General features: G+C 45.2%; 1 protein-coding gene across 1 annotated transcript in view; it reads left to right on the forward strand.

The window, feature by feature from the left end:
• LOC109883741 (E3 ubiquitin-protein ligase RBBP6-like) overlaps positions 1-13,842 on the forward strand; it is a 52,768-nt gene extending 38,926 nt beyond the window's left edge. Inside the window, 10 exon segments of the mRNA XM_031813767.1 lie at positions 934-967; positions 1,066-1,114; positions 1,235-1,579; positions 3,408-3,527; positions 4,936-5,379; positions 5,382-6,343; positions 6,573-7,323; positions 9,329-9,467; positions 10,391-13,015; positions 13,123-13,842. Coding sequence (XP_031669627.1) covers positions 934-967; positions 1,066-1,114; positions 1,235-1,579; positions 3,408-3,527; positions 4,936-5,379; positions 5,382-6,343; positions 6,573-7,323; positions 9,329-9,467; positions 10,391-13,015; positions 13,123-13,158 — 5,505 coding nt within the window. The 3' untranslated portion in view covers positions 13,159-13,842.
• The last annotated feature ends 13,497 nt before the right edge of the window (positions 13,843-27,339 follow it).

Raw genomic sequence — 27,339 nt, forward strand, 5'->3', positions numbered from 1 at the left:
CCCAGTCTGACAGTCACTCCCTGCAGAGGACAGATTTACCCCCTCCCCACTTACCCCGTCTGGACAGTCACTCCCTGCAGAGGACAGATTAACCCCCCCCCCCCACTACCCCAGTCGACAGTCACTTCCCTGCAGAGGACAGGTAACAAACCCCCCCCCCCCACTACCTCCACGTCTGACAGTCACTCCCTGCAGAGGACAGGATTACCCCCCTCCCACATACCCCAGGTCTGACAGTCACTCCCTGCAGAGGACAGATAACCCCCCCCCCCCACTACCCCAGTCTGACAGTCACTCCCTGCAGAGGACAGGTAACCCCCCCCCCCCCACTACCCCAATCTGACAGTCACTCCCTGCAGAGGACAGGTAACCCCCCCCCCCCACTACCCCAGTCTGACAGTCACTCCCTTGCAGAGGACAGATAACCCCCCCCCCCACTACCCCAGTCTGACAGTCACTCCCTGCAGAGGACAGATTACCCCCCCCCCCACTACCCAGTCTGACAGTCACTCCCTGCAGAGGACAGATAACCCCCCCCCCCCCCACTACCCCAGTCTGACGGTCACTCCCTGCAGAGGGACAGGTAACCCCCCCCCCCCACTACCCCAGTCTGACGGTCACTCCCTGCAGAGGACAGGTAACCCCCCCCCCCACTACCCCAGTCTGACGGTCACTCCCTGCAGAGGACAGGTAAACCCCCCCCCCCACTACCCCAGTCTGACAGTCACTCCCTGCAGAGGGACAGGTAACCCCCCCCCCCCCCCCCCCCCCCACTACCCCGTCTGACAGTCACTCCCTGCAGAGGACGGGTTACCCCCCTCCACTACCCCCCCCCCCCCACTAACCCCCCAGCCCCAGTCTGACAGTCACTCCCTGCAGAGGACAGGTTTACCCCCCCTCCACTTACCCCCCCCCCCCCCACTAACCCCCCAGCCCCAGTCTGACAGTCACTCCCTGCAGAGGACAGGTTACCCCCCCTCCCACTACCCCCCCCCCACCCCCCAGAGACCTTCTCCTCCAACTCACACTGTGGTATTTAACGGTGCTGTTGTCCTCCTAAAACAGGTCCTCCTCCCAGACTTTCTGACGGACCATCCCATTGGGACAGGTACAGGTGTGTGTGTTTATCTCTGTGCTAACTGACTGGCTCAGTGATCCTATGTTATGAAGGTTTAACATTTGCCACACCTGACTAGTGATGTCACGTCCTGTTCCTGTCTCTCTCTCTCTCCAGCCCCTCCGGTCGTGGCAGGAACCATAGCGACCGCGCCCCTCCCTCCCAGCCTCCGCCCACCAACGTGCCACCCCTTCTCTATAACCCTCCCTCCATTTTCTCCTCCCCTCTTCCCCATCCCCCAGGTGTCATACCCCCCCACTACCCCCCTCCCCACTTCCCCCCGGGGCAACAGCCCCCCTCCAGCTACTCCCTGCCCCCTCCTGGCTACCCCCCTACCCCAGGAGTCACCAACCCTCCCTGGGCGCCCCCCAACACCCAGCCCCCCCTCGCCGGGAAGCCAATCCCCTCTTCCTTCCTGTCCAAGGATGAGTTCTACAGACAACAGAAGAGGCTGAAGGATAAGTGAGTAGACTGTCTGTCATTCTGACTGTTGTTCAGATGGACTGACTGTCATTCAGATGGACAGACTGTCATTCTGACTGTCGTTCTGATGGACTGACTGTCATTCAGATGGACTGACTGTCATTCAGATGGACTGACTGTCATTCAGATGGACTGACTGTCATTCTGATGGACTGACTGTCATTCAGATGGACTGACCGTCATTCAGATGGACTGACTGTCATTCTGACTGTTGTTCTGATAGACTGACTGTCATTCAGATGGACAGACTGTCGTTCTGATGGACTGACTGTCATTCCGACTGTCGTTCTGATGGACTGACTGTCATTCTGACTGTTGTTCAGATGGACTGACTGTCATTCTGACTGTTCTGGTGGACTGTCATTCTGACTGTTGTTCTGATGGACTGTCATTCTGACTGTTGTTCTGATGGACTGTCATTCTACTGTTCTGATGGACTGACTGTCATTCTGACTGTTGTTCTGATGGACTGACTGTCATTCTGACTGTCGTTCTGATGGACTGACTGTCATTCTGACTGTCATTCAGATGGACTGACTGCCATTCCGACTGTCGTTCTGATGGACTGACTGCCATTCTGGCTGTTGTTCTGATGGACTGGCTGTCATCCCGATGGACAGACTGTCATTCTGACTGTTGTTCTGATGGACTGACTGTCGTTCTGACTGTTGTTCTGATGGACTGACTGTCATTCTGACTGTCGTTCTGATGGACTGACTGTCGTTCTGATGGACTGACTGTCATTCCGACTTGTTCTGATGGACTGACTGTCATTCAGATGGACAGACTCATTCCGACTGTTGTTCTGATAGACTGACTGTCATTCCGACTGTTGTTCTGATGGAGAGACTGTCGTTCTGACTGTTGTTCTGATGGACTGACTGTCATTCTGACTGTTGTTCTGATGGACTGACTGTCATTCTGACTGTCGTTCTGATGGACTGACTGAGGAGTTGATCTTTCAGGACTGTCTCATTCTGACTGTCAGTCTGATGGACTGACTGAGGAGTGGATCTGTCAGGTCAAGACTGTCTCATTCTGACTGTTGTTCTGATGGACTGACTGTCTCATTCTGACTGTTGTTCTGATGGACTGAATGTCTCATTCTGACTGTTGTTCTGATGGACTGACTGTCATTCTGACTGTTGTTCTGATGGACTGACTGTCATTCTGACTGTTGTTCTGATGGACTGACTGTCTCATTCTGACTGTTGTTCTGATGGACTGACTGTCTCATTCTGACTGTTGTTCTGATGGACTGACTGAGGAGTTGATCTGTCAGGTCAGGACTGTCTCATTCTGACTGTTGTTGACTTACTTCCTCCAATCTGTCCCCTAGACAACCAGGTGAGTTCCTAACCAATCAATGGCCTTAACTGATCAATCAAAGTAGAAAGGGGGGGTTGGGGAGTGACAACTCGGACGCTCAGCCCTCCGTGGAATGAGTCTTGACACCTGTGTGTGATGTCATTCTTCTCTGCTAATATGTATTGTGTGAGTGACTGGGTCTCGTGCCCGCGTGCTGCTCTGACTGTTAGCCCACTGAACTAAAGTCTCAAGTCTGTTTCGATCCGTGTGTGATGTCATTCTTCTCTGCTAATATGTATTGTGTGAGTGACTGGGTCTCGTGCCCGCGTGCTGCTCCTGACTGTTAGCCCACTGAACTAAAGTCTCAGTCTGTTTCGATCCGCCTCTTAGTTTATCATTTAAACTACGATGGGAAAACCTTGTTGAACTTTTTTGCGGTATTGCTTCTCTCGTCTTACTTCTCCTACCGTTGTCCAAATATCTTCCTGTCGTCCCCCAGCTCCGACTGTCGCTACGGTAACCGGGAAAAGTCCAAGCTGGATGAGTTCACCAACGACTTTGCCAAGGAGCTGCTGGAGTACAGAAAGATCCAGAAGGAGAGACGACGCTCTTATTCCAGGTATAATACTCATATAATACAGAAGGTGAGGAGACTCTCTTATTCCAGGTATAATACTCGTATAGAGAAGGAGAGGAGACTCTCTTATTCCAGGTATAATACTCATATAATACAGGAGAGGAGACTCTCTTATTCCAGGTATAATACTCATATAATACAGGAGAGGAGACTCTTATTCCAGGTATAATACTCATATAATACAGGAGAGGAGACTCTCTTATTCCAGGTATAATACTCATATAATACAGGAGAGGAGACTCTTATTCCAGGTATAATACTCATATAATACAGGAGAGGAGACTCTCTTATTCCAGGTATAATACTCATATAATACAGGAGAGGAGACTCTTATTCCAGGTATAATACTCATATAATACAGGAGAGGAGACTCTTATTCCAGGTATAATACTCATATAATACAGGAGAGGAGATTCTCTTATTCCAGGTATAATACTCATATAATACAGAAGGAGAGGAGACTCTCTTATTCCAGGTATAATACTCATATAATACAGGAGAGGAGACTCTTATTCCAGGTATAATACTCATATAATACAGAAGGAGAGGAGACTCTCTTATTCCAGGTATAATACTCATATAATACAGGAGAGGAGACTCTTATTCCAGGTATAATACTCATATAATACAGGAGAGGAGACTCTTATTCCAGGTATAATACTCATATAATACAGAAGGAGAGGAGACTCTTATTCCAGGTATAATACTCATATAATACAGAAGGAGAGGAGACTCTCTTAGTCCAGGTATAATACTCATATAATACAGAAGGAGAGGAGACTCTCTTATTCCAGGTATAATACTCATATAATACAGGAGAGGAGATTTTCTTATTCCAGGTATAATACTCATATAATACAGGAGAGGAGATTCTCTTATTCCAGGTATAATACTCATATAATACAGGAGAGGAGACTCTTATTCCAGGTATAATACTCATATAATACAGGAGAGGAGATTCTCTTATTCCAGGTATAATACTCATATAATACAGGAGAGGAGACTCTTATTCCAGGTATAATACTCGTATAGTACCCATGCATTATTCACATAGTACTAATAACTGTAATACAATACTCCTACAATACTCGTATAATAGTATTCTATACCTGTGTAGTAGTATTCTATACTTGCAAAATAGTATTCTTTACTCATATAATAGTATTCTATACTACTAACACTTAATCTATCCCCATCTCTCTCTCTCTCTGTCTCTCTCTGTGTCTCTCTCTCTGTCTCTCTCTCTCTCTCTCTCTCTGTCTCTCTCTGTCTCTCTCTCTCTCTCTCTCTCTGTCTCTCTCTCTCTGTCTCTCTCTGTCTCTCTCTCTCTCTCTCTCTCTCTCTCTCTGTCTCTCTCTCTCTCTGTCTCTCTCTCTCTGTCTCTCTCCAGGTCTAGGTCGTCCTACAGTAGCTCATCCTACTCCAAATCCCGTTCCCGTTCTCGTTCGTACTCCCGTTCCTCCAGTCGATCCAGATCCCGTTCCAGATCCCGTTCCAGATCCCGTTCCAGGTCTTACTCCCGCTCTTCTCCGTACTCCCGCCGCCACGGACGACCTCGCGGCTACCGCTCCCGTTCCCGTGGCTACCGCCGATCACGCTCGCCGCCGCCTTTCAGAGACGGTGGAGGGCGGGACGGGGGAGAGGACGGGGACGAGGTTACCGGTCACGCTCTAGATCACCTGGCCAAGGGGGATACCGGACCCACACTCCTCCACCCCCAAGCTCCCGCAAGCCTGCCGCTGCTGGAGCGCCACCGGAGGGTGAGAGGAAGTACCCGGGCCGGACCCGGGAGAGGGATCGGGAGCCGGCGGTGTACGACCGGGGTCCAGAGCACAAAGACCCGTACGAGAGGGAGAGGTACCGGGAGTGGGAGAAGGAGTACAGGGAATGGTATGAGAAATACTTCAAAAACTACAACTCCCACAACCCTCCTCCCAATAACCCTCCTCCCCACAGGGGCCGACCCCCCCTTGGTTTCGCCCCCGCCCCTGTGACACCCCCAGCCGGACGAGACAGAGACCCCTACAACCCTCCTCCACCCTCGGACTTCTACCCCTCCCCCCGACACCGCCTGGACCGTGGATCCTCCCCCTTCAGTCGAGGGAGGAGGCGAGGTGAGGGCTATCCTCCTCCCCCCTCACACCCCTCCCCCAGGGGCAGGAACCAGCCAATGACTTACCAGGAGAAGTGTGCTGAGCAGTTTGGAACTCTGCCGCTGTCCCGGTCAGCCAATCAGGATCATCAGACGCCACTGAAGGTCGCAGACAGAGATCCGTCGTCGAGCGTCGCCTCTCCCGCGGTCACTGTGACCTCCGACCTGAATGAGCAGAAGCACAGGAAGAGGAAGAAGAGGAAGACTGAGCGAGGGAGAGGGGAGTCCTTCAGTGCTTCTGACTCTACGGACGACGCTCGGAAAGAAGAGACAGAGGAGAAGAAGAAGAGAACTGGGAGTACTCCCATTGGTTCGTCAAGCCATGACGACTCCACCCCAGTACGGGACGAGCCAATAGACAGCGACGCCTCAGACTCAGTCCCGGACAAAGCTGATAGGTGGACCAGGGACAGTAAGGAGGAGGAAGTGAGGAGAAAGAGTGACAGAGTTTATAAACGCGGACCGGACTCCAGCGTAGCGAGGAAAGACTCATCGTCCAAGAGCTGGAAGACTGTTAGAGAGACAGACCGGGACCAGATCGATACAGACCGGGACAAGACTGGTACAGACCGGGACCAGATCGGTACTGACCGGGACAAGACTGGTACAGACCGGGACAAGACCGGTACAGACCGGGACAAGACTGGTACAGCCGGTTTAGCCTACCAGAAGACTTCTCTAACAGAACCGTCAGCCAAACGGGTCAAAGATGAATCTATTCCCCTCCAACCAGACTCTTGCACCTCCCTCCAGAGAGAGATGGAACTCCAACACCCTGCGCCCCTAGCATCAGCTCCCAAACTACCTCTTCCTAAACCCCACGCAGACCAGCTCGACACAGTTAGAATCAACCCAGACCTATTCAAACCGTTTAGAACCGACCCCAAACCAATTTAAACCTGTCAGAACCGACCCAGACCAGTTTAAACCCGTCAGAACCGACCCAAACCAGTTTAAACCTGTCAGAACCGACTCAGACCAGTTCAACACAGTTAGAACCGACCCAGACCAGTTTAAACCGGTTAGAACCGGCCCGGGTCAGTTTAAACCGTTCAGAACCGACCTGGACCATTCCAGACCAGCCAAGGAGGAGCAGAGAGGGAAGAGAGATCCAGGGTTTCGGCAGGACAGGGGCTCAGGGAGAGAGGACAAGCCCAGGAGAGAGGCTGACATCAAGGTGGGTAGAGAACAGGAGAGAGACCCTGGCAAAGCTCCAGACACCAAGTCTGAGAAGAAGTGGAGGAGGAGGAAGGAGGAGGAGGAGAGGAGAAAGGAGGAGAGGAGTATGTCTGATAAGGAGATGGAGGTGCCCCGAATCAAATCTCCCGGAGTGGAGCTCACCGAGACCGTAAAACCCTGCAACCTCAAACGTGACGTAGAGGAGGAGAGGGAGAGGGCTTCCGTAAGGCCTCTGATGGAGAGTGGGATGAAAGGAGGAGAACCTCAGAGGAAGATTAAGCCCAACAGAGAAGAAGGGAGGAGGGCCGGCAAGCTTGCGGGCGTGGCCGGAACAGAGGCAGCCAATCAGAGCAGCTATATAAAGGGAAGCGTGGAGAGGAGCAAAGCCAAGAGGAACCGTAAGGTCCTAGCATCCGACGGACCGGGAACCACAGTGGACTACACCAGGTGAGACTGGCTGTGTGGAAAACTGATTGTTTCATCTAGTAGTAACGAGTGTCTACCTGAGTGGGTTGACAGGAAGTCTGTCTGGGATAACAGTGTCAATGTCAAGTCATAACACATGATACAGTCCTACCCAATCCCCCAGGGGGCAGTAGTCCTGTGTGGAGGAGGAGGAGGTGTCTATATTAACTATGTGTTGTTGTGTATTACACCACCAGTCCCCCAGGGGGCAGTAGTCCTGTGAGGAGGAGGAGGAGGAGGAGGTGGTGTCTATATTAACTATGTGTTGTTGTGTATTACATCACCAGTCCCCCAGGGGGCAGTAGTCCTGTGAGGAGGAGGAGGAGGTGTCTATATTAACTATGTGTTGTTGTGTATTACACCACCAGTCCCCCAGGGGGCAGTAGTCCTGTGAGGAGGAGGAGGAGGAGGAGGAGGTGTCTATATTAACTATGTGTTGTTGTGTATTACACCACCAGTCCCCCAGGGGGCAGTAGTCCTGTGAGGAGGAGGAGGAGGAGGTGGTGTCTATATTAACTATGTGTTGTTGTGTATTACACCACCAGTCCCCCAGGGGGCAGTAGTCCTGTGAGGAGGAGGAGGAGGTGTCTATATTAACTATGTGTTGTTGTGTATTACATCACCAGTCCCCCAGGGGGCAGTAGTCCTGTGAGGAGGAGGAGGAGGTGGTGTCTATATTAACTATGTGTTGTTGTGTATTACACCACCAGTCCCCCAGGGGGCAGTAGTCCTGTGAGGAGGAGGAGGAGGAGGAGGTGTCTATATTAACTATGTGTTGTTGTGTATTACACCACCAGTCCCCCAGGGGGCAGTAGTCCTGTGAGGAGGAGGAGGTGGAGGTGGTGTCTATATTAACTATGTGTTGTTGTGTATTACATCACCAGTCCCCCAGGGGGCAGTAGTCCTGTGAGGAGGAGGAGGAGGAGGAGGTGTCTATATTAACTATGTGTTGTTGTGTATTACACCACCAGTCCCCCAGGGGGCAGTAGTCCTGTGAGGAGGAGGAGGAGGAGGTGGTGTCTATATTAACTATGTGTTGTTGTGTATTACATCACCAGTCCCCCAGGGGGCAGTAGTCCTGTGAGGAGGAGGAGGAGGTGTCTATATTAACTATGTGTTGTTGTGTATTACACCACCAGTCCCCCAGGGGGCAGTAGTCCTGTGAGGAGGAGGAGGAGGAGGTGGTGTCTATATTAACTATGTGTTGTTGTGTATTACACCACCAGTCCCCCAGGGGGCAGTAGTCCTGTGAGGAGGAGGAGGAGGAGGTGGTGTCTATATTAACTATGTGTTGTTGTGTATTACACCACCAGTCCCCCAGGGGGCAGTAGTCCTGTGAGGAGGAGGAGGAGGAGGAGGTGGTGTCTATATTAACTATGTGTTGTTGTGTATTACACCACCAGTCCCCCAGGGGGCAGTAGTCCTGTGAGGAGGAGGAGGTGTCTATATTAACTATGTGTTGTTGTGTATTACATCACCAGTCCCCCAGTGGGCAGTAGTCCTGTGAGGAGGAGGAGGAGGAGGTGTCTATATTAACTATGTGTTGTTGTGTATTACATCACCAGTCCCCCAGGGGGCAGTAGTCCTGTGAGGAGGAGGAGGAGGAGGTGTCTATATTAACTATGTGTTGTTGTGTATTACACCACCAGTCCCCCAGGGGGCAGTAGTCCTGTGAGGAGGAGGAGGAGGAGGTGGTGTCTATATTAACTATGTGTTGTTGTGTATTACACCACCAGTCCCCCAGGGGGCAGTAGTCCTGTGAGGAGGAGGAGGAGGAGGAGGAGGTGTCTATATTAACTATGTGTTGTTGTGTATTACATCACCAGTCCCCAGGGGGCAGTAGTCCTGTGAGGAGGAGGAGGAGGAGGTGTCAATATTAACTATGTGTTGTTGTGTATTACATCACCAGTCCCCCAGGGGGCAGTAGTCCTGTGAGGAGGAGGAGGTGTCTATATTAACTATGTGTTGTTGTGTATTACACCACCAGTCCCCCAGGGGGCAGTAGTCCTGTGTGTGGCGATGGATCAGAGGGCAGAGCAGAGCAGAGGAAGACTGTCGTTAAAACACTGGAGGAATACACCAACGACAGCTCGGCACCTGCTGACGGACATATAGTACTCATACAGGTCAGAGACACACAGCTCTACACCTGTTAGACTAGATAGTACTCATACAGGTCAGAGACACACAGCTCTACACCTGTTAGACTAGATAGTACTCATACAGGTCAGAGAGACACAGCTCTACACCTGTTAGACTAGATAGTACTCATACAGGTCAGAGACACACAGCTCTACACCTGTTAGACTAGATAGTACTCATACAGCTCTACACCTGTTAGACTAGATAGTACTCATACAGGTCTACACCTGTTAGACTAGATAGTACTCATACAGGTCTACACCTGTTAGACTAGATAGTACTCATACAGGTCTACACCTGTTAGACTAGATAGTACTCATACAGGTCAGAGACACACAGCTCTACACCTGTTAGACTAGATAGTACTCATACGGCTCTACACCTGTTAGACTAGATAGTACTCATACAGGAGACACACAGCTCTACACCTATTAGACTAGATAGTACTCATACAGGAGACACACAGCTCTACACCTATTAGACTAGATAGTACTCATACAGGAGACACACAGCTCTACACCTGTTAGACTAGATAGTACTCATACAGGTCAGAGACACACAGCTCTACACCTGTTAGACTAGATAGTACTCATACAGGTCAGAGACACACAGCTCTACACCTGTTAGACTAGATAGTACTCATACAGGTCAGAGACACACAGCTCTACACCTGTTAGACTAGATAGTACTCATACAGGTCAGAGACACAGCTCTACACCTGTTAGACTAGATAGTACTCATACAGGTCAGAGACACACAGCTCTACACCTGTTAGACTAGGTATTACTCATACAGGTCAGAGACACACAGCTCTACACCTGTTAGACTAGATAGTACTCATACAGGAGACACACAGCTCTACACACCCTGAATCAATGAAGACGTGTTCTCTTCTCTCCTCATCCAGGTCCCTCGCTCCAAGTGGGAGAAGGAGGACTACGAATCAGAGGAAGAAGAAGGAGGAGGGGTCCGGGTTCAACTCCGCCCCCTGCTCACCCCCTCCCTCCCTTTCCCCCCTGGACCCCACATCACCGTGACGACGGAGACTGAGGCAGGGCGAAGGAAAGAGAGGGACTGTACCTTTCCCAAGCCAGAGAGAACTATGTCCCCCTCTAGTGGCAGGGACAGAGAAGACGGCCTGCAGGATGGAAAACACTCCGGAGACCCCATCCCTTCTGAGAGAGACGGAGAGACGGAGAGAGAGAGAGATCAGTTAAAGGAAAAGGAGCAGGAGAGGGAAAGGGATAACGAACGGGACAGAGAGCGGGAGAAAGAGAGAGAAAGAGAGAGGGAACACAGCCGTGCTTCTGACAAAGATATGGACAGACCGAGAAAGATTCCCTCTTCCTCTCAGCGGCCGGAGAGGAGAGAGAGAGAAGGAGAGAGGACTGGGGAGAGAGGGATCGACCACAGCAGCGAAAAGAGCTCCTCTCAGCGGCCGGAGCGAGAGAGGAGAGAGAGGACTGGGGAGAGAGGGATCGACCACATCAGTGAGAAGAGCTCCTCTCAGCGGCCGGAGCGAGAGAGGAGAGAGAGAGGAGGAGAGAGGACTGGGGAGAGAGGGATCGACCACATCAGTGAGAAGAGCTCCTCTCAGCGGCCGGAGCGAGAGAGGAGAGAGAGAGGAGGAGAGAGGACTGGGGAGAGAGGGAGCGACCACGTCAGTGAGAAGAGCTCCTCTCAGCGGCCGGAGCGAGAGAGGAGAGAGAGAGGAGGAGAGAGGACTGGGGAGAGAGGGAGCGACCACATCAGTGAGAAGAGCTCCTCTCAGCGGCCGGAGCGAGAGAGGAGAGAGAGAGGAGGAGAGAGGACTGGGGAGAGAGGGAGTGACCACAGCAGCGAAAAGAGTTCCTCTTCCTCCTCACACTCTTACTCACGAGATCGTAAACCTTTTTCTTCTTCCAGGGACCACAAAGCGACCTCTGACCCCAGAGCCAGGGAGCACAGAGACCACAAACATAAAGACCACAACGACCAGAACTCCTCCACCGTTGACCGTAACACCAACTCTACTGACCGTAGACCACTAGACGACCAGGAGACCACCAGAGAACACAGAGACCACCTCGACCCCAAACACAAAGACCACAGAGAGCTAGACAGTGCCTCTCCCGTCTCAAAGAGAGCCCTACCCCCATCGGAACCCTCCTCCTCCAGCACCCAAAGATCTCAGGGAAGCTCTGAGCCCACCAGACCAAGCGAAAGCAGCCCTGGCAGGGACACGACGCAGGACAGATACCCCTCTCCTCAGGTCTCCATCTCTGTGGAGAACCAGCCCGCGAGGGGGAAGGCTGAGGGAGAAGAGCCCAGAGTAGAGCGCTCCTCAGCAGGGAGACAGAGCCAACAGGCCAGCCTAGGAAACCTAGAGAAGGAGATGAGTGGTGGAAAGCCCCACCAACACCCAGCCTCACTCCTACAGCCCCCCAGGACTGACAACAGGGCAGGGGTGCCCCGAGCTGTCAGAGAGAGAGAGAGAAAGAAAGAGAGAGAGTGGCAGATGCAAAAGATGAGGGAGATGATGGAGAAGGAGAGAGATGAGGAGGGAGATAAAGAGGTCGATAGGGAGAAGGAGAGAGAGAGAGGGGTCGAAAGGGAGAAGGAGAGAGAGAGAGGGGTCGAAAGGGAGAAGGAGAGAGAGAGAGGGGTCGAAAGGGAGAAGGAGAGAGAGAGAGGGGTCGAAAGGGAGAAGGAGAGAGAGAGAGGGGTTGATAGGGTGAAGGAGAGAGAGAGAGGGGTCGATAGGGAGAAGGAGAGAGAGAGGGGGGTCGATAGGGAGAAGGAGAGAGAGAGAGGGGTCGAAAGGGAGAAGGAGAGAGAGAGGGGGGTCGATAGGGAGAAGGAGAGAGAGAGGGGGGTCGATAGGGAGAAGGAGAGAGAGAGGGGGGTCGATAGGGAGAAGGAGAGAGAGAGGGGGGTCGATAGGGAGAAGGAGAGAGAGAGAGGGGTCGATAGGGAGAAGGAGAGAGGGAGGGAGAACCCTAAAGTCAGACCTCCTCCCTCGGTCCCTTCTTCCAGACCTCCTCCCTCGGCCCCTTCCAGACCCCCTCAATCGGTCCCTTCTTCCAGACCTCCTCCCTCGGTCCCTTCTTCCAGACCTTCTCCTGACCTGGTCAGAGAGACTGATGAGGCCTTCGAACCTGACTACAGCGAGGGAGAGATCTCAGAGGGGGAGGAGGAAGGAGAGAGAGCTCTGGAGGGAGAGAGAGCTCTGGAGGGAGAGAGAGCTCTGGAGGGAGAGAGAGCTCTGGAGGGAGAGAGAGAGGTGGAGGGAGAGAGAGCGCTGGAGGGAGAGAGAGAGGAGCATGGGGGGGACAGCGGCAGAAGTCGTAGCAGCAGCGCCAGCTCTGTCGGTAGCCTGGGCAACAAGAAAGACAAGAAGAAGAAAGATAGAAAAGAGAAGAAGAAACAGAAGAAGAAGAAGAAGAAGAAGGATAGAAAGCAGAAGAGACAGGGGAGCCTGGACGCTGAGGAGGGAGAGATCACGGGACTGAAACACAAGAAGAAGAACAAGGAGAATGAGAGAGAAGAAGAAGAGGGATAGAAAGCAGAAGAGACGGGAGCCTGGACGCTGAGGAGGGAGAGATCACGGGACTGAAACACAAGAAGAAGAACAAGGAGAATGAGAGAGAAGAAGAAGAGGAGGAGGAGGAGGAGAGAAGAAGACCAAATGGCTAGCGTGGCCTTATGAGACGTTTTCGTTGTGAAGCATTTTTCGACACGTTTCAGCCCAAGGCTCGTGACCCCTAAACCCTTATTCCCTAACTAGTGCACGACTTAAGGACAAGCCTAGTGTACTAAGAAGGGAATTCGGGTGCCATTTTTCGGAGGAAAGAGACTTGGTTTTCTTCCCTCCTGTCAGTGAACTGTAAGGTCCTCAGAGAGGCATCACACAGCCTGTATTCCAAACACCTATTCCCTATATAGGGCCCTATGTAGGGAACGTGGGTGTCATTTGTGACGGGACACCCCGTAGTGTAGATCGTAAAGAGGACTTAAACCGCTCTGCTCTGCAAGCTGTTCACTCTAGTTCAACACTTTCAAGGGGGATGTTTAGTTTAGTTTTTTTTCGCTGAGGATTTGGAATAATTTAATGAATTTAAAGGCTGATGTATAAAATATATATATAGTTGTTTTTTGGACTCTGCTAAAGCAGAGGCTGTTTGCTTGGACGAGTCGGTTTACTTGAATGATGCTAAAGCAGAGGCTGTTTGCTTGGACGAGTCGGTTTTACTTGAATGATGCTAAAGCAGAGGCTGTTTGCTTGGACGAGTCGGTTTACTTGAATGATGCTTCGAACTTTGATTTCAAATTTTTTTTTGTGTGTTTAAAAAAAATTAATAAAAGGATGTTATTGCTGAACCTTGATTTGTCCCTCCAGTCCCCCCGTCCACCCCACCCACCCCCAGTCCCCCCCGTCCACCCCACCCACCCCCAGTCCCCCCCGTCCACCCCACCCACTCCCCAGTCCCCCCCGTCCACCCCACCCACCCCCCAGTCCCCCCCGTCCACCCACCCCACCCCCCAGTCCCCCCCGTCCACCCCACCCACCCCCAGTCCCCCCCGTCCCCCCCACCCACCCCCCCGTCCCCCCGTCCCACCCCACCCACCCCCAGTCCCCCCCCGTCCACCCCCACCCACCCCCAGTCCCCCCCGTCCCACCCCACCCACCCCCCAGTCCCCCCGTCCACCCCACCCACCCCCCCAGTCCCCCCCCGTCCACCCCACCCACCCCCCAGTCCCCCCCACCCACCCCCCCGTCCACCCCACCCACCCCCCAGTCCCCCCCCCGTCCACCCCAACCCACCCCCCAGTCCCTCCAGTCCCCCCCGTCCACCCCACCCACCCCCCAGTCCCCCCCGTCCCCCCCACACCCCCCCCCAGTCCCCCCGTCCCCCCCCACCCACCCCCCAGTCCCCCCCGTCCCCCCCACCCACCCGCCAGTCCCCCCCGTCCTCCCCGTCCCCCCACCCTCCCCCCCCCGTCCACCCCACCCACCCCCCAGTCCCCCCCGTCCACCCCACCTACCCCCCAGGTCTTTATTTGATTTGTCCCTCCAGTCCCCCCGTCCACCCCACCCACCCCCCAGTCCCTCCAGTCCCCCCTGTCCACCCCACCTACCACCCAGGTCTTTATGGAAGAGTTTCTACGACCTGGGAGGGATCCCAAATAGCAACCAGTTCCCGATGTAGTGGACTAGATACAGAATAGTGAACCGTTCTGGACACACACACACACAATATATACCATCTGATTAGATATGTATTCTAGAGTGACAATACCATCTTTCATATCAGATATACATTCTCTAGAGTGACAATACCATCTTTCATATCAGATATACATTCTCTAGAGTGAAAATACCATCTATATGCATTCTCTAGGGTGAAAATACCATCTTTCATATCAGATATACATTCTCTAGAGTGAAAATACCATCTATATGCATTCTCTAGGGTGAAAATAACATCTTTCATATCAGATATACATTCTCTAGAGTGAAAATACCATCTTTCATATCAGATATACATTCTCTAGAGTGAAAATACCATCTTTCAAATCAGATATACATTCTCTAGAGTGAAAATACCATCTTTTCGTGTCAGATATACATTCTCTAGATTGAAAATACCATCTTTCATATCAGATATACATTCTCTAGCGTGAAAATACCATCTTTCATATCAGATATACATTCTCTAGAGTAAAAACGTGTTGGAGGAGGACGAAAAGCACTATCGAGGTGTGAATGAATGTTTCTCTGCTGTCAACAGACTGAGCTAGACTGACCTAGAGGTAGTTGTGGGTCTATGTTACTCTGCTGTCAACAGACTGAGCTAGACTGACCTAGAGGTAGTTGTGGGTCTATATTACTCTGCTGTCAACAGACTGAGCTAGACTGACCTAGAGGTAGTTGTGGGTCTATATTACTCTGCTGTCAACAGACTGAGCTAGACTGACCTAGAGGTAGTTGTGGGTCTATATTTCTCTGCTGTCAACAGACTGAGCTAGACTGACCTAGAGGTAGTTGTGGGTCTATATTACTCTGCTGTCAACAGACTGAGCTAGACTAACTAGAGGTAGTTGTGGGTCTCTATTACTCTGCTGTCAACAGACTGAGCTAGACTGACCTAGAGGTAGTTGTGGGTCTATATTACTCTGCTGTCAACAGACTGAGCTAGACTAAACTAGAGGTAGTTGTGGGTCTATATTACTCTGCTGTCAACAGACTGAGCTAGACTGACCTAGAGGTAGTTTTGGGTCTATATTACTCTGCTGTCAACAGACTAACCTAGAGGTAGTTGTGGGTCTATATTACTCTGCTGTCAACAGACTGAGCTAGACTGACCTAGAGGTAGTTGTGGGTCTCTATTAGTCTGCTGTCAACAGACTGCCCTAGACTAACCTAGAGGTAGTTGTGGGTCTATATTACTCTGCTGTCAACAGACTGAGCTAGACTGACCTAGAAGTAGTTGTGGGTCTATATTACTCTGCTGTCAACAGACTGAGCTAGACTGACCTAGAGGTAGTTGTGGGTCTCTATTACTCTGCTGTCAACAGACTGACCTAGAGGTAGTTGTGGGTCTATATTACTCTGCTGTCAACAGACTGAGCTAGACTGACCTAGAGGTAGTTGTGGGTCTATATTACTCTGCTGTCAACAGACAGCTAGACTGACCTAGAGGTAGTTGTGGGTCTATATTACTCTGCTGTCAACAGACTGAGCTAGACTAACCTAGAGGTAGTTGTGGGTCTATATTACTCTGCTGTCAACAGACTGAGCTAGACTGACCTAGAGGTAGTTGTGGGTCTATATTACTCTGCTGTCAACAGACTGAGCTAGACTAACCTAGAGGTAGTTGTGGGTCTCTATTACTCTGCTGTCAACAGACTGGGCTAGACTAACCTAGAGGTAGTTGTGGGTCTATATTACTCTGCTGTCAACAGACAGAGCTAGACTGACCTAGAGGTAGTTGTGGGTCTATATTACTCTGCTGTCAACAGACTGAGCTAGACTAACCTAGAGGTAGTTGTGGGTCTCTATTACTCTGCTGTCAACAGACTGGGCTAGACTAACCTAGAGGTAGTTGTGGGTCTATATTACTCTGCTGTCAACAGACTGAGCTAGACTAACCTAGAGGTAGTTGTGGGTCTATATTACTCTGCTGTCAACAGACTGAGCTAGACTAACCTAGAGGTAGTTGTGGGTCTATATTACTCTGCTGTCAACAGACTGAGCTAGACTAACCTAGAGGTAGTTGTGGGTCTATATTACTCTGCTGTCAAGAGACTGAGCTAGAGTGACCTAGAGGTAGTTGTGGGTCTATATTACTCTGCTGTCAACAGACTGAGCTAGAGTGACCTAGAGGTAGTTGTGGGTCTAAATTTCTCTGCTGTCAACAGACTGAGCTAGACTGACCTAGAGGTAGTTGTGGGTCTAAATTTCTCTGCTGTCAACAGACTGAGCTAGACTGACCTAGAGGTAGTTGTGGGTCTATATTACTCTGCTGTCAACAGACTGAGCTAGACTGACCTAGAGGTAGTTGTGGGTCTCTATTACTCTGCTGTCAACAGACTGAGCTAGACTAACCTAGAGGTAGTTGTGGGTCTATATTACTCTGCTGTCAACAGACTGAGCTAGACTGAGCTATAGGTAGTTGTGGGTCTCTATTACTCTGCTGTCAACAGACTGAGCTAGACTAACCTAGAGGTAGTTGTGGGTCTATATTACTCTGCTGTCAACAGACTGAGCTAGACTAACCTAGAGGTAGTTGTGGGTCTATATTACTCTGCTGTCAACAGACTGAGCTAGAGTGACCTAGAGGTAGTTGTGGGTCTATATTACTCTGCTGTCAACAGACTGAGCTAGAGTGACCTAGAGGTAGTTGTGGGTCTAAATTTCTCTGCTGTCAACAGACTGAGCTAGACTGACCTAGAGGTAGTTGTGGGTCTATATTTCTCTGCTGTCAACAGACTGAGCTAGACTGACCTAGAGGTAGTTGTGGGTCTATATTACTCTGCTGTCAACAGACTGAGCTAGACTGACCTAGAGGTAGTTGTGGGTCTCTATTACTCTGCTGTCAACAGACTGAGCTAGACTAACCTAGAGGTAGTTGTGGGTCTATATTACTCTGCTGTCAACAGACTGAGCTAGACTAACCTAGAGGTAGTTGTGGGTCTATATTACTCTGCTGTCAACAGACTGAGCTAGACGTAGTTGTGGGTCTCTATTACTCTGCTGTCAACAGACTGAGCTAGACTAACCTAGAGGTAGTTGTGGGTCTCTATTACTCTGCTGTCAACAGACTGAGCTAGACTAACCTAGAGGTAGTTGTGGGTCTCTATTACTCTGCTGTCAACAGACTGAGCTAGACTGACCTAGAGGTAGTTGTGGGTCTAAATTTCTCTGCTGTCAACAGACTGAGCTAGACTGACCTAGAGGTAGTTGTGGGTCTATATTACTCTGCTGTCAACAGACTGAGCTAGACTGACCTAGAGGTAGTTGTGGGTCTCTATTACTCTGCTGTCAACAGACTGAGCTAGACTAACCTAGAGGTAGTTGTGGGTCTATATTACTCTGCTGTCAACAGACTGAGCTAGACTGAGCTATAGGTAGTTGTGGGTCTCTATTACTCTGCTGTCAACAGACTGAGCTAGACTAACCTAGAGGTAGTTGTGGGTCTATATTACTCTGCTGTCAACAGACTGAGCTAGACTAACCTAGAGGTAGTTGTGGGTCTATATTACTCTGCTGTCAACAGACTGAGCTAGAGTGACCTAGAGGTAGTTGTGGGTCTATATTACTCTGCTGTCAACAGACTGAGCTAGAGTGACCTAGAGGTAGTTGTGGGTCTAAATTTCTCTGCTGTCAACAGACTGAGCTAGACTGACCTAGAGGTAGTTGTGGGTCTATATTTCTCTGCTGTCAACAGACTGAGCTAGACTGACCTAGAGGTAGTTGTGGGTCTATATTTCTCTGCTGTCAACAGACTGAGCTAGACTGACCTAGAGGTAGTTGTGGGTCTCTATTACTCTGCTGTCAACAGACTGAGCTAGACTAACCTAGAGGTAGTTGTGGGTCTATATTACTCTGCTGTCAACAGACTGAGCTAGACTGACCTAGAGGTAGTTGTGGGTCTATATTACTCTGCTGTCAACAGACTGAGCTAGACTGACCTAGAGGTAGTTGTGGGTCTCTATTACTCTGCTGTCAACAGACTGAGCTAGACTGAGCTATAGGTAGTTGTGGGTCTCTATTACTCTGCTGTCAACAGACTGAGCTAGACTAACCTAGAGGTAGTTGTGGGTCTATATTACTCTGCTGTCAACAGACTGAGCTAGACTAACCTAGAGGTAGTTGTGGGTCTATATTACTCTGCTGTCAACAGACTGAGCTAGAGTGACCTAGAGGTAGTTGTGGGTCTATATTACTCTGCTGTCAACAGACTGAGCTAGACTGACCTAGAGGTAGTTGTGGGTCTATATTACTCTGCTGTCAACAGACTGAGCTAGACTAACCTAGAGGTAGTTGTGGGTCTATATTACTCTGCTGTCAACAGACTGAGCTAGACTGACCTAGAGGTAGTTGTGGGTCTATATTACTCTGCTGTCAACAGACTGAGCTAGACTGACCTAGAGGTAGTTGTGGGTCTCTATTACTCTGCTGTCAACAGACTGACCTAGAGGTAGTTGTGGGTCTAAATTACTCTGCTGTCAACAGACTGAGCTAGAGTGACCTAGAGGTAGTTGTGGGTCTATATTACTCTGCTGTCAACAGACTGAGCTAGACTGACCTAGAGGTAGTTGTGGGTCTATATTACTCTGCTGTCAACAGACTGAGCTAGACTGACCTAGAAGTAGTTGTGGGTCTATATTACTCTGCTGTCAACAGACTGAGCTAGACTGACCTAGAGGTAGTTGTGGGTCTCTATTACTCTGCTGTCAACAGACTAACCTAGAGGTAGTTGTGGGTCTATATTACTCTGCTGTCAACAGACTGAGCTAGACTGACCTAGAGGTAGTTGTGGGTCTATATTACTCTGCTGTCAACAGACAGCTAGACTGACCTAGAGGTAGTTGTGGGTCTATATTACTCTGCTGTCAACAGACTGAGCTAGACTAACCTAGAGGTAGTTGTGGGTCTCTATTACTCTGCTGTCAACAGACTGGGCTAGACTAACCTAGAGGTAGTTGTGGGTCTATATTACTCTGCTGTCAACAGACTGAGCTAGACTAACCTAGAGGTAGTTGTGGGTCTATATTACTCTGCTGTCAACAGACTGAGCTAGACTAACCTAGAGGTAGTTGTGGGTCTATATTACTCTGCTGTCAACAGACTGAGCTAGACTGACCTAGAGGTAGTTGTGGGTCTATATTTCTCTGCTGTCAACAGACTGAGCTAGACTGACCTAGAGGTAGTTGTGGGTCTATATTACTCTGCTGTCAACAGACTGAGCTAGACTAACCTAGAGGTAGTTGTGGGTCTATATTACTCTGCTGTCAACAGACTGAGCTAGACTAACCTAGAGGTAGTTGTGGGTCTATATTACTCTGCTGTCAACAGACTGAGCTAGACTAACCTAGAGGTAGTTGTGGGTCTATATTACTCTGCTGTCAACAGACTGAGCTAGACTAACCTAGAGGTAGTTGTGGGTCTATATTACTCTGCTGTCAACAGACTGAGCTAGACTGCCCTAGAGGTAGTTGTGGGTCTATATTACTCTGCTGTCAACAGACTGAGCTAGACTGACCTAGAGGTAGTTGTGGGTCTATGTTACTCTGCTGTCAACAGACTGAGCTAGACTGACCTAGAGGTAGTTGTGGGTCTATATTACTCTGCTGTCAAGACAGCTAGACTGACCTAGAAGTAGTTGTGGGTCAATATTTTGCAAAAGTACTTCCCAAAATTCACCAGATTTCCAGAAATCCCAGGTTGTAGGATTCCCAGATTCCCCTTCATGATTTTAGGAATCTGGGATAAAAAAATATATATATAACAATATATATATAAATAAATAAATAAAAATAAGTTTCCAGAGTTATTCAACCCTAGAGGTAGTAGGGGGCCCCCATGTCTTATGGCACCTGCATTAATTATATTTACACAACTATGACAATCTGTGAATATTGTTGTTAGTTGAGCTGGACTGGGGGTAGAGATGCACTGGATGGCGTTACGTATTGGATTTAAAAGGTTCGATGCACTGTGAAGATTTATCCATCTGTTACTTGGTTTTCTGCAATGACCTCTGTTTAATTTAAACTAAATAAACTTAAACTTAACTTAACTTTAAACTCCGTTTAATTTAAACAGCTGAATGAATACCGGAGGGACATTTTTTATTTCTTTTTTCCCCCCTCTTGTTTTGAAGATAATAATTGAAAAAATAAAAATGTTGTTCTCAATTTTCTTTGTTCTTCACTTTTTGTTATTTATTTTTTTACCCAGAAATCAGTGCTTCAAATGTGGATCACTTTATATTAAGTGTCTGTAGTTTATATTAAGGGTCTGTAGTTTATATTAAGGGTCTGTAGTTTATATTAAGGGTCTGTAGTTTATATTAAGGGTCTGTAGTTTATATTAAGGGTCTGGTAGTTTATATTAAGGGTCTGTAGTTTATATTAAGGATCTGTAGTTTTATATTAAGGGTCCTGTAGTTTATATTAAGGGTCTGTAGTTTATATTAAGTGTCTGTAGTTTATATTAAGGGTCTGTAGTTTATATTAAGGGTCTGTAGTTTATATTAAGGGTCTGTAGTTTATATTAAGGTTTATATTAAGGGTCTGTAGTTTATATTAAGGGTCTGTAGTTTATATTAAGGGTCTGTAAGTTTATATTAAGGGTCTGTAGTTTATGTTAAGGGTCTGTAGTTTATATTAAGGGTCTGTAGTTTATATTAAGGGTCTGTAGTTTATAATAAGGGTCTGTAGTTATATTAAGGGTCTTAGTTATATTAATTAAGGGTCTGTAGTTTATATTAAGGGTCTGTAGTTTATATTAAGGGTCTGTAGTTTATATTAAGGGTCTGTAGTTTATATTAAGGGTCTGTAGTTTATATTAAGGGTCTGTAGTTTATATTAAGGGTCTGTAGTTTATATTAAGGGTCTGTAGTTTATATTAAGGTTTATATTAAGGGTCTGTAGTTTATATTAAGGGTCTGTAGTTTATATTAAGGGTCTGTAGTTTATATTAAGGGTCTGTAGTTTATATTAGGGTTTATATTAAGGGTCTGTAGTTTATATTAAGGTTTATATTAAGGGTCTGTAGTTTATATTAAGGGTCTGTAGTTTATATTAAGGGTCTGTAGTTTATATTAAGGGTCTGTAGTTTATATTAAAGGGTCTGTAGTTTATATTAAAGGGGTCTGTAGTTTATATTAAGGGTCTGTAGTTTATATTAGGAGGGTCCTGTAGTTTATATTAATGGTCTGTAGTTTATAATTAAGGGTCTGTAGTTATATAAGGGTCTAAGGGTCTGTAGTTTATATTAAGGGTCTGTAGTTTATATTAAGGGTCTGTAGTTTATATTAAGGGTCTGTAGTTTATAATAAGGGTCTGTAGTTTATATTAAGGGTCTGTAGTTTATATTAAGGGTCTGTAGTTTATATTAAGGGTCTGTAGTTTATATTAAGGGTCTGTAGTTTATATTAAGGGTCTGTAGTTTATATTAAGGGTCTGTAGTTTATATTAAGGGTCTGTAGTTTATATTAAGGGTCTGTAGTTTATATTAAGGGTCTGTAGTTTATATTAAGGGTCTGTAGTTTATATTAAGGGTCTGTAGTTTATATTAAGGTTTATATTAAGGGTCTGTAGTTTATATTAAGGGTCTGTAGTTTATATTAAGGGTCTGTAGTTTATATTAAGGGTCTGTAGTTTATATTAAGGGTCTGTAGTTTATATTAAGGGTCTGTAGTTTATATTAAGGGTCTGTAGTTTATATTAAGGGTCTGTAGTTTATATTAAGGTTTATATTAAGGGTCTGTAGTTTATATTAAGGGTCTGTAGTTTTATTAAGGGTCGTAGTTTATTTAAGGGTCTGTAGTTTATATTAAGGGTCTGTAGTTGATATTAAGGGTCTGTAGTTTATATTAAGGGTCTGTAGTTTATATTAAGCGGTCTGTAGTTTATATTAGGGTCTGTAGTTTATATTAAGGGTCTGAGTTTATATTAAGGTTATATAAGGGTCTGTAGTTATATTAAGGGTCTGTAGTTTATATTAAGGGTCTGTAGTTTATATTAGGGTTTATATTAAGGGTCTGTAGTTTATATTAAGGGTCTGTAGTTTATATTAAGGTTTATATTAAGGGTCTGTAGTTTATATTAAGGGTCTGTATTAAGGGTCTGTAGTTTATATTAAGGGTCTGTAGTTTATATTAAGGGTCTGTAGTTTATATTAAGGGTCTGTAGTTTATATTAAGGGTCTGTAGTTTATATTAAGGGTCTGTAGTTTATATTAAGGGTCTGTAGTTTATATTAAGGGTCTGTAGTTTATATTAAGGGTCTGTAGTTTATATTAAGTGTCTGTAGTTTATATTAAGGGTCTGTAGTTTATATTAAGGGTCTGTAGTTTATATTAAGGTTTATATTAAGGGTCTGTAGTTTATATTAAGGGTCTGTAGTTTATATTAAGGGTCTGTAGTTTATATTAAGGGTCTGTAGTTTATATTAAGGGTCTGTAGTTTATATTAAGGTTTATAATAAGGGTCTGTAGTTTATATTAAGGGTCTGTAGTTTATATTAAGGGCCTGTAGTTTATATTAAGGGTCTGTAGTTTATATTAAGGGTCTGTAGTTTATATTAAGGGTCTGTAGTTTATATTAAGTGTCTGTAGTTTATATTAAGGGCCTGTAGTTTATATTAAGGGTCTGTAGTTTATATTAAGGGTCTGTAGTTTATATTAAGGGTCTGTAGTTTATATTAAGGGTCTGTAGTTTATATTAAGGGTCTGTAGTTTATATTAAGGGTCTGTAGTTTATATTAAGGGTCTGTAGTTTATATTAAGGTTTATATTAAGGGTCTGTAGTTTATATTAAGGGTCTGTAGTTTATATTAAGGGTCTGTAGTTTATATTAATGGTCTGTAGTTTATATTAAGGGTCTGTAGTTTATATTAAGGGTCTGTAGTTTATATTAAGGGTCTGTAGTTTATATTAATGGTCTGTAGTTTATATTAAAGGTCTGTAGTTTATATTAAGGGTCTGTAGTTTATATTAAGGGTCTGTAGTTTATATTAAGGGTCTGTAGTTTATATTAAGGGTCTGTAGTTTATATTAAGGGTCTGTAGTTTATATTAAGGGTCTGTAGTTTATATTAAGGGTCTGTAGTTTATATTAAGGGTCTGTAGTTTATATTAAGGGTCTGTAGTTTATATTAAGGGTCTGTAGTTTATATTAAGGGTCTGTAGTTTATATTAAGGGTCTGTAGTTTATATTAAGGGTCTGTAGTTTATATTAAGGGTCTGTAGTTTATATTAAGGGTCTGTAGTTTATATTAAGGGTCTGTAGTTTATATTAAGGGTCTGTAGTTTATATTAAGGGTCTGTAGTTTATATTAAGGGTCTGTAGTTTATATTAAGGGTCTGTAGTTTATATTAAGGGTCTAGTTTATATTAAGGGTCTGTAGTTTATATTAAGGGTCTGTAGTTTATATTAAGGTTTATATTAAGGGTCTGTAGTTTATATTAAGGGTCTGTAGTTTATATTAAGGGTCTGTAGTTTATATTAAGGTTTATATTAAGGGTCTGTAGTTTATATTAAGGGTCTGTAGTTTATATTAAGGGTCTGTAGTTTATATTAAGGGTCTGTAGTTTATATTAAGGGTCTGTAGTTTATATTAAGGTTTATATTAAGGGTCTGTAGTTTATATTAAGGGTCTGTAGTTTATGTTAAGGGTCTGTAGTTTATATTAAGGGTCTGTAGTTTATGTTAAGGGTCTGTAGTTTATATTAAGGGTCTGTAGTTTATATTAAGGGTCTGTAGTTTATATTAAGTGTCTGTAGTTTATATTAAGGGTCTGTAGTTTATATTAAGGGTCTGTAGTTTATATTAAGGGTCTGTAGTTTATATTAAGGTTTATATTAAGGGTCTGTAGTTTATATTAAGGGTCTGTAGTTTATATTAAGGTTTATATTAAGGGTCTGTAGTTTATATTAAGGGTCTGTAGTTTATATTAAGGGTCTGTAGTTTATATTAAGGGTCTGTAGTTTATATTAAGGTTTATATTAAGGGTCTGTAGTTTATATTAAGGGTCTGTAGTTTATATTAAGGGTCTGTAGTTTATATTAAGGGTCTGTATTAAGGGTCTGTAGTTTATATTAAGGTTTATATTAAGGGTCTGTAGTTTATATTAAGGGTCTGTAGTTTATATTAAGGGTCTGTATTAAGGGTCTGTAGTTTATATTAAGGGTCTGTAGTTTATATTAAGGGTCTGTAGTTTATATTAAGGGTCTGTAGTTTATATTAAGGGTCTGTAGTTTATATTAAGGGTCTGTAGTTTATATTAAGGGTCTGTAGTTTATATTAAGGGTCTGTATTAAGGGTCTGTAGTTTATATTAAGGTTTATATTAAGGGTCTGTAGTTTATATTAAGGGTCTGTAGTTTATATTAAGGGTCTGTATTAAGGGTCTGTAGTTTATATTAAGGGTCTGTAGTTTATATTAAGGGTCTGTAGTTTATATTAAGGGTCTGTAGTTTATATTAAGGGTCTGTAGTTTATATTAAGGGTCTAGTTTATATTAAGGGTCTGTAGTTTATATTAAGGGTCTGTAGTTTATATTAAGGGTCTGTAGTTTATATTAAGGGTCTGTAGTTTATATTAAGGGTCTGTAGTTTATGTTAAGGGTCTGTAGTTTATATTAAGGGTCTGTAGTTTATATTAAGGGTCTGTAGTTTATATTAAGGGTCTGTAGTTTATAATAAGGGTCTGTAGTTTATATTAAGGGTCTGTAGTTTATATTAAGGGTCTGTAGTTTATATTAAGGGTCTGTAGTTTATATTAAGGGTCTGTAGTTTATATTAATGGTCTGTAGTTTATATTAAGGGTCTGTAGTTTATATTAAGGGTCTGTAGTTTATATTAAGGGTCTGTAGTTTATATTAAGGGTCTGTAGTTTATATTAAGGGTCTGTAGTTTATATTAAGGGTCTGTAGTTTATATTAAGGGTCTGTAGTTTATATTAATGGTCTGTAGTTTATATTAAGGGTCTGTAGTTTATATTAAGGTTTATATTAAGGGTCTGTAGTTTATATTAAGGGTCTGTAGTTTATATTAATGGTCTGTAGTTTATATTAAGGGTCTGTAGTTTATATTAAGGTTTATATTAAGGGTCTGTAGTTTATATTAAGGGTTTATATTAAGGGTTTATATTAAGGGTCTGTAGTTTATATTAAGGGTCTAGTTTATATTAAGGGTCTGTAGTTTATATTAAGGGTCTGTAGTTTATATTAAGGGTCTGTAGTTTATATTAAGGGTCTGTAGTTTATATTAAGGGTCTGTAGTTTATATTAAGGTTTATATTAAGGGTCTGTAGTTTATATTAAGGGTCTGTAGTTTATATTAAGGGTCTGTAGTTTATATTAAGGATCTGTAGTTTATATTAAGGGTCTGTAGTTTATATTAAGGTTTATATTAAGGGTCTGTAGTTTATATTAAGGGTCTGTAGTTTATATTAAGGGTCTGTAGTTTATATTAAGGGTCTGTAGTTTATATTAAGGGTCTGTAGTTTATATTAAGGGTCTGTAGTTTATATTAAGGGTCTGTAGTTTATAATAAGGGTCTGTAGTTTATATTAAGGGTCTGTAGTTTATATTAAGGGTCTGTAGTTTATATTAAGGGTCTGTAGTTTATATTAAGGGTCTGTAGTTTATATTAAGGGTCTGTAGTTTATATTAAGGGTCTGTAGTTTATATTAAGGGTCTGTAGTTTATATTAAGGGTCTGTAGTTTATATTAAGGGTCTGTAGTTTATATTAAGGGTCTGTAGTTTATATTAAGGGTCTGTAGTTTATATTAAGGGTCTGTAGTTTATATTAAGGGTCTGTAGTTTATATTAAGGGTCTGTAGTTTATATTAAGGGTCTGTAGTTTATATTAAGGGTCTGTAGTTTATATTAAGGGTCTGTAGTTTATATTAAGGGTCTGTAGTTTATATTAAGGGTCTGTAGTTTATATTAAGGGTCTGTAGTTTATATTAAGGGTTTATATTAAGGGTTTATATTAAGGGTCTGTAGTTTATATTAAGGGTCTGTAGTTTATATTAAGGGTCTGTAGTTTATATTAAGGGTCTGTAGTTTATATTAAGGGTCTGTAGTTTATATTAAGGGTCTGTAGTTTATATTAAGGGTTTATATTAAGGGTCTGTAGTTTATATTAAGGGTCTGTAGTTTATATTAAGGGTCTGTAGTTTATATTAAGGGTCTGTAGTTTATATTAAGGGTCTGTAGTTTATATTAAGGGTCTGTAGTTTATATTAAGGGTCTGTAGTTTATATTAAGGGTCTGTAGTTTATATTAAGGGTCTGTAGTTTATATTAAGGGTCTGTAGTTTATATTAAGGGTCTGTAGTTTATATTAAGGGTCTGTAGTTTATATTAAGGGTCTGTAGTTTATATTAAGGGTCTGTAGTTTATATTAAGGTTTATATTAAGGGTCTGTAGTTTATATTAAGGTTTATATTAAGGGTCTGTAGTTTATATTAAGGGTCTGTAGTTTATATTAAGGGTCTGTAGTTTATATTAAGGGTCTGTAGTTTATATTAAGGGTCTGTAGTTTATATTAAGGGTCTGTAGTTTATATTAAGGTTCTGTAGTTTATATTAAGGGTCTGTAGTTTATATTAAGGGTCTGTAGTTTATATTAAGGGTCTG

This window comes from Oncorhynchus kisutch, unplaced genomic scaffold, assembly GCF_002021735.2.
Source record: "Oncorhynchus kisutch isolate 150728-3 unplaced genomic scaffold, Okis_V2 Okis06b-Okis10b_hom, whole genome shotgun sequence".
NCBI lineage: Eukaryota > Metazoa > Chordata > Actinopteri > Salmoniformes > Salmonidae > Oncorhynchus > Oncorhynchus kisutch.